Here is a 13,953-nt window from a genome sequence, read left to right on the forward strand (position 1 = left end):
CTTTGTTTGTAACTCTGTATTGTCTGTATTGTGCTTGTGATATGTTGTAAAATGTTGTATGTCTGTTAATGTTTCCCTCCTTTTATCCTTAAAATAAAATAAAAAAAAAGAAATGTATGCCCTAATTATGATCCTGAGAATAGTCTAGAAAATATTCACTGCAGGATGTAATTTGCAGTCAGTTAAATATTCATGCCACTCTTCTCAGTTTTACAGTGGGACCTGCCTTTTGTTTTTGTTCATGTAACCTACCAACAGAGCAATTGGTTTCAGATCTGCCTCACTAATACTTAGTCCTTCAGCAAGACATTAGCTATAGGTGCTTCACCTCCCTCATTCTGAAAAAGTTAAAAAGTGATACGATCACTATTTGCAGTAAGGTTCTTGTGGGAAAGCAGATGTCCTTTTATGTATATCAAGCAGGAAGATGTTTAACACAGTGATTTGGAGGGTTATGCAACTGCTGCTGGGCTGGGGAGTGAAAGGCAGAGGCTGCCCATGATGTCTGCTGCCTGCACACTCAAGGGGTCTTCCCGGAAGAAGGCCTGGAAGTTGCTGGCAAAGCATTCTTTCTCCTGCCTGTGGATGCCCATGTGCCTGCCTATGGTTATTGGTAGTGAGTAAATCATGACTTGTTCTCTTCCACCTTTCCAACGGCCTAGGACTGGTTCTCGCTGGCAGTCTAATCTTGAACCCTGGTCCATATAATTTGAGAGATATGATCCTGGAGCTTATCAGGGAAAATGTAGAATAGAGCAGCTGGGGTGGTGTGCAACTGACAGCAAACTCTGGCAGAAGGACCATTCAAGTCTGAATAGAGGCATAAGTGTAGAAATGAGGAGGGCCCACTATTCAGATGCTGGCCATGTTGCCATTGCTATTATTACCTTATTTTAGCTATATATTCTTGGGAGGCAAATGAAGACTCTTTGCATATCTGTTCTAATTCCGTTCAACTCATGGTGATGCTAAATAAATAATGAGAAAGGATTCAATAATCTGTATATAGAATGTAGAGGGCAATATATTCTATGAGAGTCCATAGTGCAGTAGAGGTCCCAGAGCTTGAAATTTGTAAAACAAAATGTAATTCACCAGCATGCTCTGGAAAGGCCAGTATGTTCAGGCAACAATTGTGGATGACTCAGCTTGTTTTTTATTTTGGGGGATGGAGTGGAAAGAACTATCTGGAGCTCTTTATTTGCTATAGTTTTTCATATGACTTGTGGTAAGCTACTAAAATACAGTGAGAAATGAATTACAGCAAAGAAAATAACAGTTTCGGAACAAGGTAACCTGTAGCGATAGGACACATTGTTTTGTGCTGGGGGGAATTTTAACCTCTAGTCATCCGCTATTTGGGTCACATCAGGCTTTTAGTGTGTACAACTCACAGGGTTTTAAAGGCAGAATTTGATCTGTGCTATATTTGAGTCTCTGGAACAGCAAAACCCATTATGATTGTGTCCTACGGCACTTGTAAAATCCTCTCTGAGTCTCAAGTTGCAGGTTTCTGCTGATATTTAATATTTGAATTATCTCAAGGAAGATAAAGAAAATGTACTATCTTATTCTATTTATTTCTGAGTGAGGAAAATTGAAAAGGACTAAAGGAAAAAACTGGTTATCAAGAGCGGTGTATAAAGGTTGCTGATTTTGCATTGTTGCTTTGCTGAAATAAAATAGGTGTGGGGTTGCCTGGGTCTTATGCTGGGTTATCTGGAGGCAAATCTGGAGATGAGGATTCGTGTGCAAGTGATCTATTAATGAAATACCCCCAAGAAAAACCAGCAAGGAATGGGAGAAGCAAGAAAGTGAGGGGTAAGTGGTAGGGGAGGGTGTGAATTCAGGGGACACCTCAGAACTAGTCTAACCCTACAAGGAAGCCTGGAAGTGAAGAAAGCGGAGGAAGATGCATAGGTAATGTTTGTACAAACCCACCTTCCTGTCGGATGGCACTCAGCAGCAGCATTCACTGAGTTTTTTAATCACACTTTCTAAGACACACTTCATAAAGGCCTAGAGAAAATACTTGAGGCCTCGTGGGCCACAGGGTTTCTGTCCTTCCTCCTCAGTTCTGCGATTAAAGCACAAAAGCAGCTATAGATGCTGGCTATATGAGTGTGGCTGTGTTCCAGTAAAACTTTATCCACAAAAATAGGCAAGGGAAGAGGGTTGGACTTGGCCTAGGGGCTTTGGTGTGCTCCTCTACCCCAAAGCCTCCTTACGTTGGCATACGTGATTTTTTTCCTTTATCCATTCCCCGTGTAGTGCAAAATACAGAGGATAATTAGTATCTTTGACTTTCAAAAAGATGGATATGATGGGATGACATATCTTAAATTATTCTGGACCCCCGCCTTCAATCTTTTTGGCATCCTGGCTATTGTTCACAGGGCTGTACGGATAATCTTTCTGAAGCATGACTCATCTCTTTTTACTCTCCTTCTAAATATATGTAGCTCTCTCTTAGCTATAAAATAAAATCGAGACTCATTAGCACGGCATTCAGGAATTCTTGGCAGCCCTGTGATCCATGTGTTTCCTCTGTTCTTGTCTTTTTCATATTTATTCATTTAAATTGTCAGATAAAATTTTTATATATTTATCATAAACACTAAAATGTTTTGATATATGTGTATATTGTAGGATGACTAGATCAAGCTAAGTAGCATGTGCATTACCTCACATATTTTTTTGTGGTAAGAACATTTACAATTTCTCTTAGCAACTTCCAAGTATGTAGTACATTGCTATTAACTATATTCACCATGTTATACAGTAGATATTCTGAACTTATTTCTCTTGTCTGACCGAGATTTTGTATCCTTTCACTAATATCACCCCAAGTCTAGTCCTCAGCCCTTGGTAACTATCGTTCTACTTTCTACTTCTGTGAGTAGGACTTTTAAGAATACCACATATCAGTGAGATCATGCAGTATGTCTTTCTGTACCTGGCTATGTCACTTAACATATGGTCTGTACTTCTGTCCATGTTATCTCAAATAACAGAAGTTCTTTCCTTTTTATGGCTGAGTAGTATTCCATTGGGTATATTACCCCATTTTCTTTATACATTTATCAGATGATGGACAGTTAAGTTGATGCCATGTGTTGACTATTAACAGTGCTGCAATGAACATGAGAGTGCAGATAGATGTCCCTTCTACATACTGGTTTCATTTCCCTTGCATATATACCTAGAAATGGAATTGCTCGATCTCATAGTAGTTTTATTTTTAATTTTCTGACCAGCCTTCATCCTGAGACTGTATTGATTTACATTTCACACCGCCAGTGTGCAAGTGTTCTCTTTTCTCCCCATCCTCGCCAATACTTGCACGCTCTTTTTGAGACTCACCATTCTTACTGGAGTGAAGTGATATCTCATCGTGGTTTTCACTTGCATTTCCCTGCTGATTCACAATGGTAAAACTTTTCTCATATGCCTGTTGGCTGTATATCCCATCTCATGAGAAATATCTTTTCAGGTCCATTGCTTGTTTTCAAATCTAGCTACCTATTTTTTCACTACTGAATTGTTTAAGTTTCTTAGGTATTTTGGAAATAAACTATCGGATGTATGGTTCATAAATATGTTTTCCTCTCTGTCTGTTGTTTTCTTTTCTGGAATGTTGTTTTTCTTAGCTCTGCTGCTTGAAATCTTAGCTGTTCTCTAAGACTTGCCTTTTTCACTTAAGGAAATGATCTCGGCTCTGGACTTTGATAACCATACTGTACTTTTCTTTTTGTAGCAGGTATCTGCTACATTCACTACCTTTTTAATATATTGGGGACAGGGGCTAACTTTCATTATTGTTGCTGATTTTGTCTTTCACAAGGGCATGAACATAGTAGATATTCAGTAAATGGAGTTTTCAGGTGAAGATTACATCCCTACATTCTGTGATTATTAATGATTTAAGTGTTGAAACTCTGACATCATCTTTCTTTTTCCTTTTTATAGGCAAGAGCTGTTTTGGCAAAAGTTGGCTATCCTGATTTTATAATGAATGATACTCATGTTAATGAAGACCTCAAGGCAGTAAGTGCTAAATTTACTGTATTTTTTTTTTTCTGGCAAGTTTTACTGGCCTTGTGCCTTTCAACTAACCCAAGTCCAAGCAATTAAACCTGGTGGTGCCAGAAAGTACCAACTTTTGATTTATTCCTTGGCTAGATCTGAGCTTTAGTGTGCCAGGCATATCACAAGATTTAGAGCAGATTCCAAATAAAGGAAGTGGCAGAAAGAATGCATAGTTGATTGGGCACTGTAAAGTAAATGGACTTGCATTTGGCTTAATTTGATTATAAAGGAAAAAAATTAAGCAAATTGAGTATTTTACAATTAATGGGCATGTTCTAATGGTGAATGCATCATGTTTGTTGTTAAATATTTTTATTTAGTTCATTCATATTAAGTGAATACTAATAAATCTGCCTCCTGGGAGTTAACCTCATTAAACTTTATGGCTGTTTTGGCAAATTAAGTGCATATACATATGACTCCACAATTTGTTATGAGTTAGACTATATATTTTCAGTAAGTTACCGATGAGCAGCAGTAATAATTCTTTTTTATTCCAATATTTGGGGATGCATATATTATAGTAGATATATTCATCATAGGTCTTTCTACTCATAACTACTGTTATTTCTTTTCCTATATATAGTTCTGATATAGAAGTTTTCTACCTCACAAAAACCTTTTCTTTACCATTTACTGAACTTTCTTGAAAAAGTAGTCTTTTGAGATTCTTTCAATAACTTTGATTCTGAGGTATAGCTGTTTCCTGAATTTGTCATTCAACAAGTGGCCCATCTGTAAGCAGTCCTAGCTTTGTAGATGAGCATCAGAATTATCCAAGACCGTCTGAAAGTGAGAGAAAGCGCTCATTTAAAAATTGTTCTGTTGAGATCCAAGATACAGCCTCCCAAAGTACTGATCTAGTTGCTCTGGAAGAAGGTAATTATGCTTCCCAGTATCTGAAAGCTCAGACAGCCTATGTTATTTACTGTTTTGATGATGTTGAAATGCCCATGATTATTATAAGTAAAAAGACTGAAATAGTTGATGTATTCATGTTCATTATCTTGTAATTCCTACAGCAATCTCACAAAGTAGCTGTGTTTATGCCCATTGTGCCGAGAAGGGTAGACTCAAAGAAGCTCAGTGATCTCAGTGCCACACAGAGTATTAGAGTCAGGACTAAACTCTCAGCTCTGGAAGCTCTGACTAGATTTAAGAAGGGTTTCTCAAGGGGCTTTGTTGGGCAGCTGTGCTGGAGGAACTGAGGAGTCCATGTACAGACTTGGTGGGAGCTGCTTACCTAGACATGAGAGGCAAGAGAACAGCAGAAGGGAGGCCATGTTGTCAAGTGGTTAAGAGTGTTGGTTCTGGAGTCATAGGGTGGGTTTGAATTCTGCCTCTTGCACTTCCTAGTTGTTTGATCCTATGCTGGCTACCTCACTTAACTTCAGTCAGCTTCCCTTTGGTTAACTGGATACAGGAGATAATATCTAGTCTTTAGTATTGCTGGGAAGGTGAGATGAGATTATATGACTGTAAAAGTACCTAGCACACTGTCTGGCACACAGCAGGCTCCCTATAAGTGGTAGCCTCATGGATGAAGATGAGAACTGCTGCTACTAAGAAGAATATAACCAGGGCACAAAGTACCTTAGAAGGAGAACCTGGATAATTCCATGTGATTGGTAAGCATTTCAAGTCCCGACGGAGAAGAGCAAGTTTGAGCAAGAGTTTGGAGTAATAGTGATGAACCTAAACCTGAGAATCAGAATACCAGAGGTGAAATACCCACTCTGCCACTTACAAACTGAGGGATCTGAGATAGGTTGTGTATCTTCTCTGTGCCTCAGTTTCCTCATCTGAAGATAGAGATGATAATGATCCCTCCCATAAGGATAAGATTGTCATGAGGATCAAACAACATATTTAATGTGTTCAGAGCCGACAGTGGCACACAAGCACAACTCTAAGTATTAACTATGACAGCCTCAATTTGCACTTACCATAGTGGATTGTTTTGGTTTGGAAAAGTCATCATGAATTAACACATACAGCTTCCAGGATCTTCACATTGATTTAAAAGTCTCAATAGATGGAAGAGTCCCAAGCTTTAATCAATTCAGGTAGCATTCAGGGCTCACTCCCATATCTAGTTGATCAACTTTTTGCTGGCAGTTTCTGGCTGTCTGAGTCGAGAACCCCAGCTTTAAGAACTCACTGAATATAGTGTCTTTTATGAAAGGAAGCCAGGTGCCAAACAGGATGTATTGTTGGATATGCTTCTTCATTTCTCCAGGGCCTGAACTGATGCCATTAGACACGAAGATTTTTAAGCACTTTTGCAAAGAAATGGCTTTCATCTGACTCATTGCCAAAGCAGACAGTCACATTCAAGAATTTCTAACAGTTTATGAAATCAGTGGTGAAAAACATCCAAATATATAAAATAAAAAGACCTTTGTATTCAGAAACGGATAGAGAAAATGAATAAGACCTAACCTGAAAATAGGGGAAAGGATGATGGAGCAGATTGTAATAGCATCCCCGAGGTTAGCAGCAAGAGGACCAAAGCATTGCAGAGACAAAATGGGACTGTGTAGGAGCATGTAGATAAGGACGACTGCAGGGCCTGTGAGAAAGTTCTGGTAATACAAGCTCTGAGCACGAGAGGCTATTGAAGTCAGCTTATTACCTTTGACACGGGTGAAGGTATGATTCATCAGGCACAAATACGAAAGAGGAACGGGGTTAGGTGATGGATCAGACTAGAGTCCAGGAGAAAGGTTGCAAACTGAAGTTGGGCTCATATGGAGATGAGAGCAAATGAAAAAGAATTGAGACGCAAATGTGAAACAGAATCAGAATTTGTTTTCCTCTATGGATGACAAGGTAAATTAAGATACTCCACAAAGCGTTTCTGAACAATAAGCCTCTTAGTCTCTGAAAAGGACAAGAAGGGCTGGAAGAGGCACACACCTCTAATCCCAGCACCTTGAGAGACTGAGGCCGTAGAATTGAAAGTTTGAGCCCAGCCTGGGCAACTTAGTGACTTAGCAAGGCCCTGTGTCAAAAAAAGTGTTGGGGATGTAGCTTAGTGTGAAGGTCCTAGGTTGTATCTCTGGTACCCCCCACCACGCACACAAAAGAACAAGAAGAAAGGCAGTGCTTTTTGTTGAACTCACATCAGCATCCAGTAAAGGCTATTAGCCTCAAGTGGTAGGTACCCATCTATTTTCAGATTATTCTTATAAAGCGTTATTCTATTTCATTGATCTGTAATGGAAATAGATGCAAGAGTGAGTCTGTACCAATTTTGGAAAGGTTGATGTATCAGCCAGTAGAGCAGAAAGCACACTAGACATTTCAAACAGAGGATTTAGTACAGGAAATAATTTGGAAGGTAAAAAAGAGGAAGGTGAAGTAAAACAGCAATTAATAAGTTCAGAAAGCAGCTGCTACCCTGGGTCTGGGAGCACAGAAAGGAGAATGCAATAGTATTGTCACTTAGGAGAGTGGAGGATGAGCTGCCGCTCCAAAGTTGGGCTGTGGAGGAAGAACTGAAGGCTTGTTCTTCCAGGACAAGGTGGAGCGTGGAGGGAGCAGCAACACAGCACATTGTTGCCTCTTGGCATTTGCTAATTTCTCCCAGTACCTTCAGTGGGCAGGAGGCCAATTCAGAAAAGAACCCAGGCATGAAGACTTTTCAGATTGCCACAGCCCAGCATTACTTTAGTAACAGAGTGAAAGGGTACGCATGTAGCTGAGTGACTGAGGCACCTCGGGCATTCTTGTGAAAGCCAGTGAAGAATTGCAGTAGGGACTAAAGTCAGAATCATAGCTGGTCCTCATTTACTTAGGATTGGAAATAAGTAATTTTTTTAGTGATTGGTGTTTCTGGTGAGTGATTATATACACACACGTAAATGTATATATAGCAAATCCACATTTTTATTCTCTGGGGTTAATGTTGGTCAGCCAGTGGAACAGTGTGTGTGTGTGTGTGTGTGTGTGTGAGAGAGAGAGAGAGAGAGAGACACACACACACACACACACACACACACACACACACACACACAGAGAGAGAGAGAGAGAGAGAGAGAGAGAGAGAGAGAGAGATGTATATAAATGATGGAAAATGCAACTATTTAAGAATGCTATTTGGGTGGAATGCTCCAGAAAAGAAAGTTGTTAAAATAGTAAAATAATTCTGTACTCTGATGAAAATAGAAACAAAAATTATTTCCCTCACCTCTCTTGAGACCCCTGGTCACTACAACACTGTAAAGCCAAGAGTAAACACTGGAAATGGGGTATCCTGGTACCCACCAACCTTCCAACCAGGCTGTCTTGGTTACTTTTCTCTTATTTCTGAGACAAAATACCTGACACCCAGAATTAAGGAAGGAAAGGTTTATTTAGCTCACAGTCTGTGGAGGTTTCAGTCCATACTCGGCTGGCTCCAAGGCAGAGTGGCACATGGCAGAGGGCAACTGTTCATGGCAGCTGAAAACAGCAAGCAGCCATAGCAAAAGGGAGGAGTGCTGCAAGCAGCCTCTTCCTCTCCTTTATATATGCAAACTGTCTACGCCAGGGCGGGTGTAGCACTCACACCCATAATCCCAGCATTGGATCATGGATCAATCATAAACTCTAAAAGCCCACCCCATGACTGCATGAGGCTTTAAGGGGTCATGCAGACATAAACCCTAACACAGGCCTTCTTAAGCCCCCATGCTAGCCTCCATCCAGAGTGTTCCAATGGCTAGAGTACAGAGGCCACCCCTTCTCCCCCGTGTAGAGTGGGAGCACCACTGGATGGTGGTGTCTCAGTCACACTCATGTAGATGCTTGGGGAAAGTTTGTCTTCCACGGTATAAGGTGTGTATGGATCTACTCCTGTATATTCAGAGTCTGCTAGAAAATGTACACACATTTCAGGAAAAGAAAAAACTTGTATAAAAATTTTAATAATAAATTTATTGAGATATTATGAGATTATTACAAGTTACCTTTAGCATCTACAGTTACAAGAGGTGCTCAAAGTGGTGGCCATTAACTTCCAGACATTTATTAGGGGAGTGAGCTGCTGCTTGGGTAACCTCGGTCAGTGAGAGATTGCTGCACATACCTTTTCAATTTCTTCTCTAAGGGCGAGCAGTGTAGTGGGTTTTCTGTGATATATGACATCCTCTAGGGTTTCCCGTATGAGGGTAACACCATCTGTTGATAAAACATCACTCTTTTTTTTCTGAAGCATGTATACATTTTTTGGTGGACTCGTGTGTGTGTGTGTATGTGCATGCACACATACGTGTATACACACATTACTTAGGGACGAAGACATCTAAACACACATATATTGCATATTGTTCTGTTGTTTAAATAAAGAAAAATATAGATATATAATCTGGATTCCATTAGGCATTCAGAAATTCTTTCGGTGCCTAACATAAAATTATTCTTACAGCTATTTGGATATATCTCAGAGTATTTTAAAATGGATTTGAATTAAAAGACAAATGAGTTAGAATCTATACTTCCATTGACACAAGTGGTGTCTTGTTAGATACATGTTTACTCTTTCTTCAGAGAATGAAAGTGAGCATGTTTCCTTGTTATGCCTTTTTTATACGTACCTCACTTTAGGTGGGCAGTGATAACTTTATTCTTCCATTTATTCTGTGGCATTTGGTGCTTGGCATCAAGGATAGTATTTCCAAGAAGAGAAATCCAGGTTCCAGTGAATTTTGTAGTCTGGACAGCTGTTCCTATGAAATGACATGATAGCTCCAATTACTTCACCAAAGGTCACTCAACTGAAAGGTCAAGAGATGGAATTGATTGAAAGTCATTACAATTGGGCCTGGACTTTTTCCAGTAACTGAAAGGATAAGAAGTTTTGAGCTAATTATTGTCCCTTGAAGAGTTTATTTTTTTTGAGATCACAAGTGATTTTAAAATATTCATGCACAGTCACATTTGTTAGTATCTCTCCAACAAGCAGAACTCTCCTAATGGTTGCTGGGCTTCCAGTTTTTTTTTTTAATCATATAAAGGCCTTTTGAAATCTTTGAAATTATCCAAGTATTGTCACATAGCAGAAAATTTGGAAAATAGAGACAAATAAAAATTCACCCATAATATTAGTACCTGAACATAATAATATATACTTCCTTACGAGTGTTTTGTTTTTCTCTTTTTCTGTATAGCTTTATTGGATATTTATATATAATTTCATACTAATCTTTACAGTTAATATACTGGTTTGTCACTGTTTTCCATAGTCTTTGTTACCATTCTTTTAATGACTACTTAGTATTTCAGTAAGCCATATCATGATTTATGTATTCACTGCTTCTAGTCCAATTGCCAGTTCTTACCTTCTCCTCCTCCTTCCTTGTAAGCTTTCTGTTGGATCTGCTTCTTACTGGGCCAATGTAAATTACATTGTGGAAGGAGCCAACGTATTGGTACTGTGAGGCTCTGCCGAGTTTCATAACCTTTTTAGCCCCGGTTCTTGTCTATCAGTCTTCTCATCTCAGAATAGCAATAATTGGCCCCTTCTTACCTCTAAACACTTAACCTATCTCAGAGGAACAAGTAATATTTCTCCCCCATTACTTGTAATTTCCTTTAAATAAATGGAATAAATCAATGAAACCAGTCTAAGACATAACGAATTTTTCTTCCTAATCAATACAATATAAGAATTGTCCTTTAAAACATAAAAGCTATGGTGACTGAAATTTGCCTCCACTGAGTTTTACCCTCTCATTATTATTTTTATGGCTCTTTATTATTTATGGTATTTTTAGACTTGGAACTCTTTTCTTCTTAGGAAGTCTTGGGTTAGGCTTTAATGTCCGTGGACCAAGCTGACTGTCAAGTTTTATTTTCTCCAGATTAAACAGAAAAATGCCACAATTAGCAAACCCTCCTAAAAGTAAAAACTGATTCTATTGCTATGACATAAAATAGTAAATATTTTTGAAGCAAATTCCTTTGGGACACTGTGCTGAGTCCATGAACATATGAATTTTCTATCAGATCCAGTTATATTCTAAGGTCCTAGCAAAAGTGTCTGAGAAACAAAAGCTGAAAAGAAGCTCAGGGTTGAACCCCAGACTCATCTCTTATCCATACGATACAGGAATGCTTTAGGATTGCTAGTGAAGTTTGCTTTCTAAAGAAAAATGCTTTCTCTGTTATTTTCCTGAGGCTAAGAGATATTCTTAATCTGAAAATATAACCCATTGTAAGATTTTTAAATAATGAAACATCTATAACATTGGAACAGTATGTAAAATTATATTTCTTACACTTCTACCTTCAAAAATGTTATTGAGTTAGTTTTGTACATGCACATACATTGTTATTGTTATTATTATTTTAGGGATGAAGTCTCTTTATGTTACTCAGGCTGGTCTCAAACTCCTGGGCTCAAGTGATCTTTAGGTGTCAGCTTCCAAAGTAGCTGGGACTATAGACAGGACCACCATGCCCAGAATACACACATATTTTAAATAAATAAAGGAGATATATTTTCAATTCAGTGTGTAATCCTCCTTGATCTAATGTCTTTCTGCTATGTCTATCTCCTGGATAAAAACACTATCTTGAGTTCATATCTATCATTCCTATGCATTTCTTTGTACCTTTGCTCCATAAGTATGTGTCCATAATGAATATATACTATTGCTGTGCATGTTTAAAAACTTTAAATCCTTTCATACATACAACTTGCCTTAGTCACTTTGTTTTTTAGATTATTTCATGTTCACGCATACAGAACATTCATTTAAACTCTATTGTTTTCCACTATGTGAATATGCTATGATTTATTTATCAACCCTCTCTCCCTTGGCCAAGCAGTTTGAGGAAAGGACAATTTAAAGTCATATCTTTATAATTTGTTGGCCAAGAAGAACACCAAGGATGCCAGGAATTGATATTTTAATTCCTGCCTTTCTCCATGTGTTCTCAGTTGCTTTACATCTTCCTTTATATTTTGGCCTGGTCTTCTGGAAAGATGTTAAGATGATTCATTAACAAAAATATCTCCACAGATATGAAAAACCTATTCTATCTTAGGGTAGAGATAAATGTAAACCACACATTGACCAACAAATAGACAATCTGTCAAGACTGCAACTGTCAAATTATGTGCATTCATATCTGTAATGCAGTATAGGTGGGTTTCATGAAATGCATGCATTTGTTATATTGTAATGTTTACTTTTAAAAGACCATGGTATAAAGTTATCAAAAATTACAGCTAATAAGAATTTAATTGCTCTTGGTTACTCACTTACTCAAATGTATGTTTTTCTTATTTGCCATAGTTATACATCTAGTTTGAAAAATTTTTTGTGACAGCAATATATTTTAGAATGAAAGCATTAGAGATCATTATGTACTGATACATTTGCTATGATACTCATATTATTACACTATTTTGCTTAATTATTGCTACTATTGTAGATAGAATGTGATAGGATTGAAATTGTTTGCCATTCTCAATAAAAGAAAAGGAACTGAATAATCAATTATGTCAGTTTCCTTATCATAATAAACAATATTGTTGTGAGCTATCAGTTTCCTGTATTTCCATGCAAGCTGTAATCTATGACTTGCCCCTGTAATTTCATTAATTTTTAGCAACGAGAGCCTTTTTGTGTTAATAGATAAACTCTGCTAATAATTAAATTATTCTGGTGACTCCATTGTTCTTAGGGTAGCAAATAGGTCTCTGACTTTTTTCTTTTTTTCCTTTATGAATAAATTCTGATTATAGTAAATTGGATTTTAACATCTGACTAAATCATCATCTATAAGCTAAATGAGGTTTCAGTTGATTAAACTGAATATTATTAGAAGACTCTTTTCTGAAAAATAAATAAAGTACACATTTTAGAATACATCAAGAACTTGTGAGCCAAGAAATTTGAAACCTAAAATAATATATTTTATAAAGGTTAAAGTAGATTTTTTTCAATTATAAGGTAATTGGAACACATTGTAAATGACTACAGCTTCTCTCTCTCTCTCTCTCTCTCTCTCTCTCTCTCTCTCTCTCTCTCTCTCTCTCTTTTATTGTGATCCAGAAATGACCATATTGATTTTTGAGATTTTATGTTAAAAGAAAATCACTGAGATTAAATTTCATGGCTTGGGGAACTGTGTATTAACCAGTAATGGCTGAGAGATGCTCTGAAGGCCATAGTTTATCTGCTGGTTGTTGCTTCATGTGCTGACATCTGTTTTTAGAGCCATCTCTTATTTTCACTTAGAACAATGATGTTGTGGTTTGTTTTATTCAGATCAAATTTTCAGAATCGGACTACTTTGGCAATGTCCTGCAAACCCGCAAGTATTTAGCACAGTCTGATTTCTTCTGGCTAAGAAAAGCTGTTCCAAAAACAGAGTGAGTATTAAAACAAAAAGAAAGGGAAATAGACAAATATGTTGGTGGGAAGTGGAATCTTTTTAGATTAAACTTTGTAATTCCCCTCCAGTCAGAGTAGCTGGCTTGCCAGTTGTTTGGTCTGAGCAAAATCTGTGTCATGTTTTGCCAACTCTTATTTCTGATATGACATTTAGATCTTCAGTCTAATTATGTGTTTCCCATTCATAGCATCAACACATACTGGAATAGGGTTATTAGGATACAAACATTAAAGTTATTTTTAGATCAAGTTATAAATATAAATGTATATATTATCATATGTATATCTAGATTTTTATACTTGGGTTGAAACTTTTGAAGATCTTAATGAAGAATAAGTACTTTAGAAATAAATATGATTAGAAATGTGGTAGGAATTTCATACTTGTGAAGCAACTAGAAGAGGGTTGTTGAGGTAATACATGTCAAAGGACTGATAGCTACGTTCTTTTCTTTTCTTTTTTTTTTTTTTTTTT

General features: G+C 37.5%; 1 protein-coding gene across 1 annotated transcript in view; it reads left to right on the forward strand.

The window, feature by feature from the left end:
- Nucleotides 1-13,953, forward strand: part of Phex (phosphate regulating endopeptidase homolog, X-linked) — a 189,540-nt gene that overhangs the window by 113,908 nt on the left and 61,679 nt on the right. The window contains exons 13-14 of the mRNA XM_005407827.2: nucleotides 3,970-4,047; nucleotides 13,353-13,456. Of these exons, the coding sequence (XP_005407884.1) occupies nucleotides 3,970-4,047; nucleotides 13,353-13,456 (182 nt within the window). The remainder of the gene's footprint in view (nucleotides 1-3,969; nucleotides 4,048-13,352; nucleotides 13,457-13,953) is intronic.

Source organism: Chinchilla lanigera, unplaced genomic scaffold (genome assembly GCF_000276665.1).
Source record: "Chinchilla lanigera isolate Chin_1 unplaced genomic scaffold, ChiLan1.0 scaffold00108, whole genome shotgun sequence".
Taxonomy (NCBI): domain Eukaryota; kingdom Metazoa; phylum Chordata; class Mammalia; order Rodentia; family Chinchillidae; genus Chinchilla; species Chinchilla lanigera.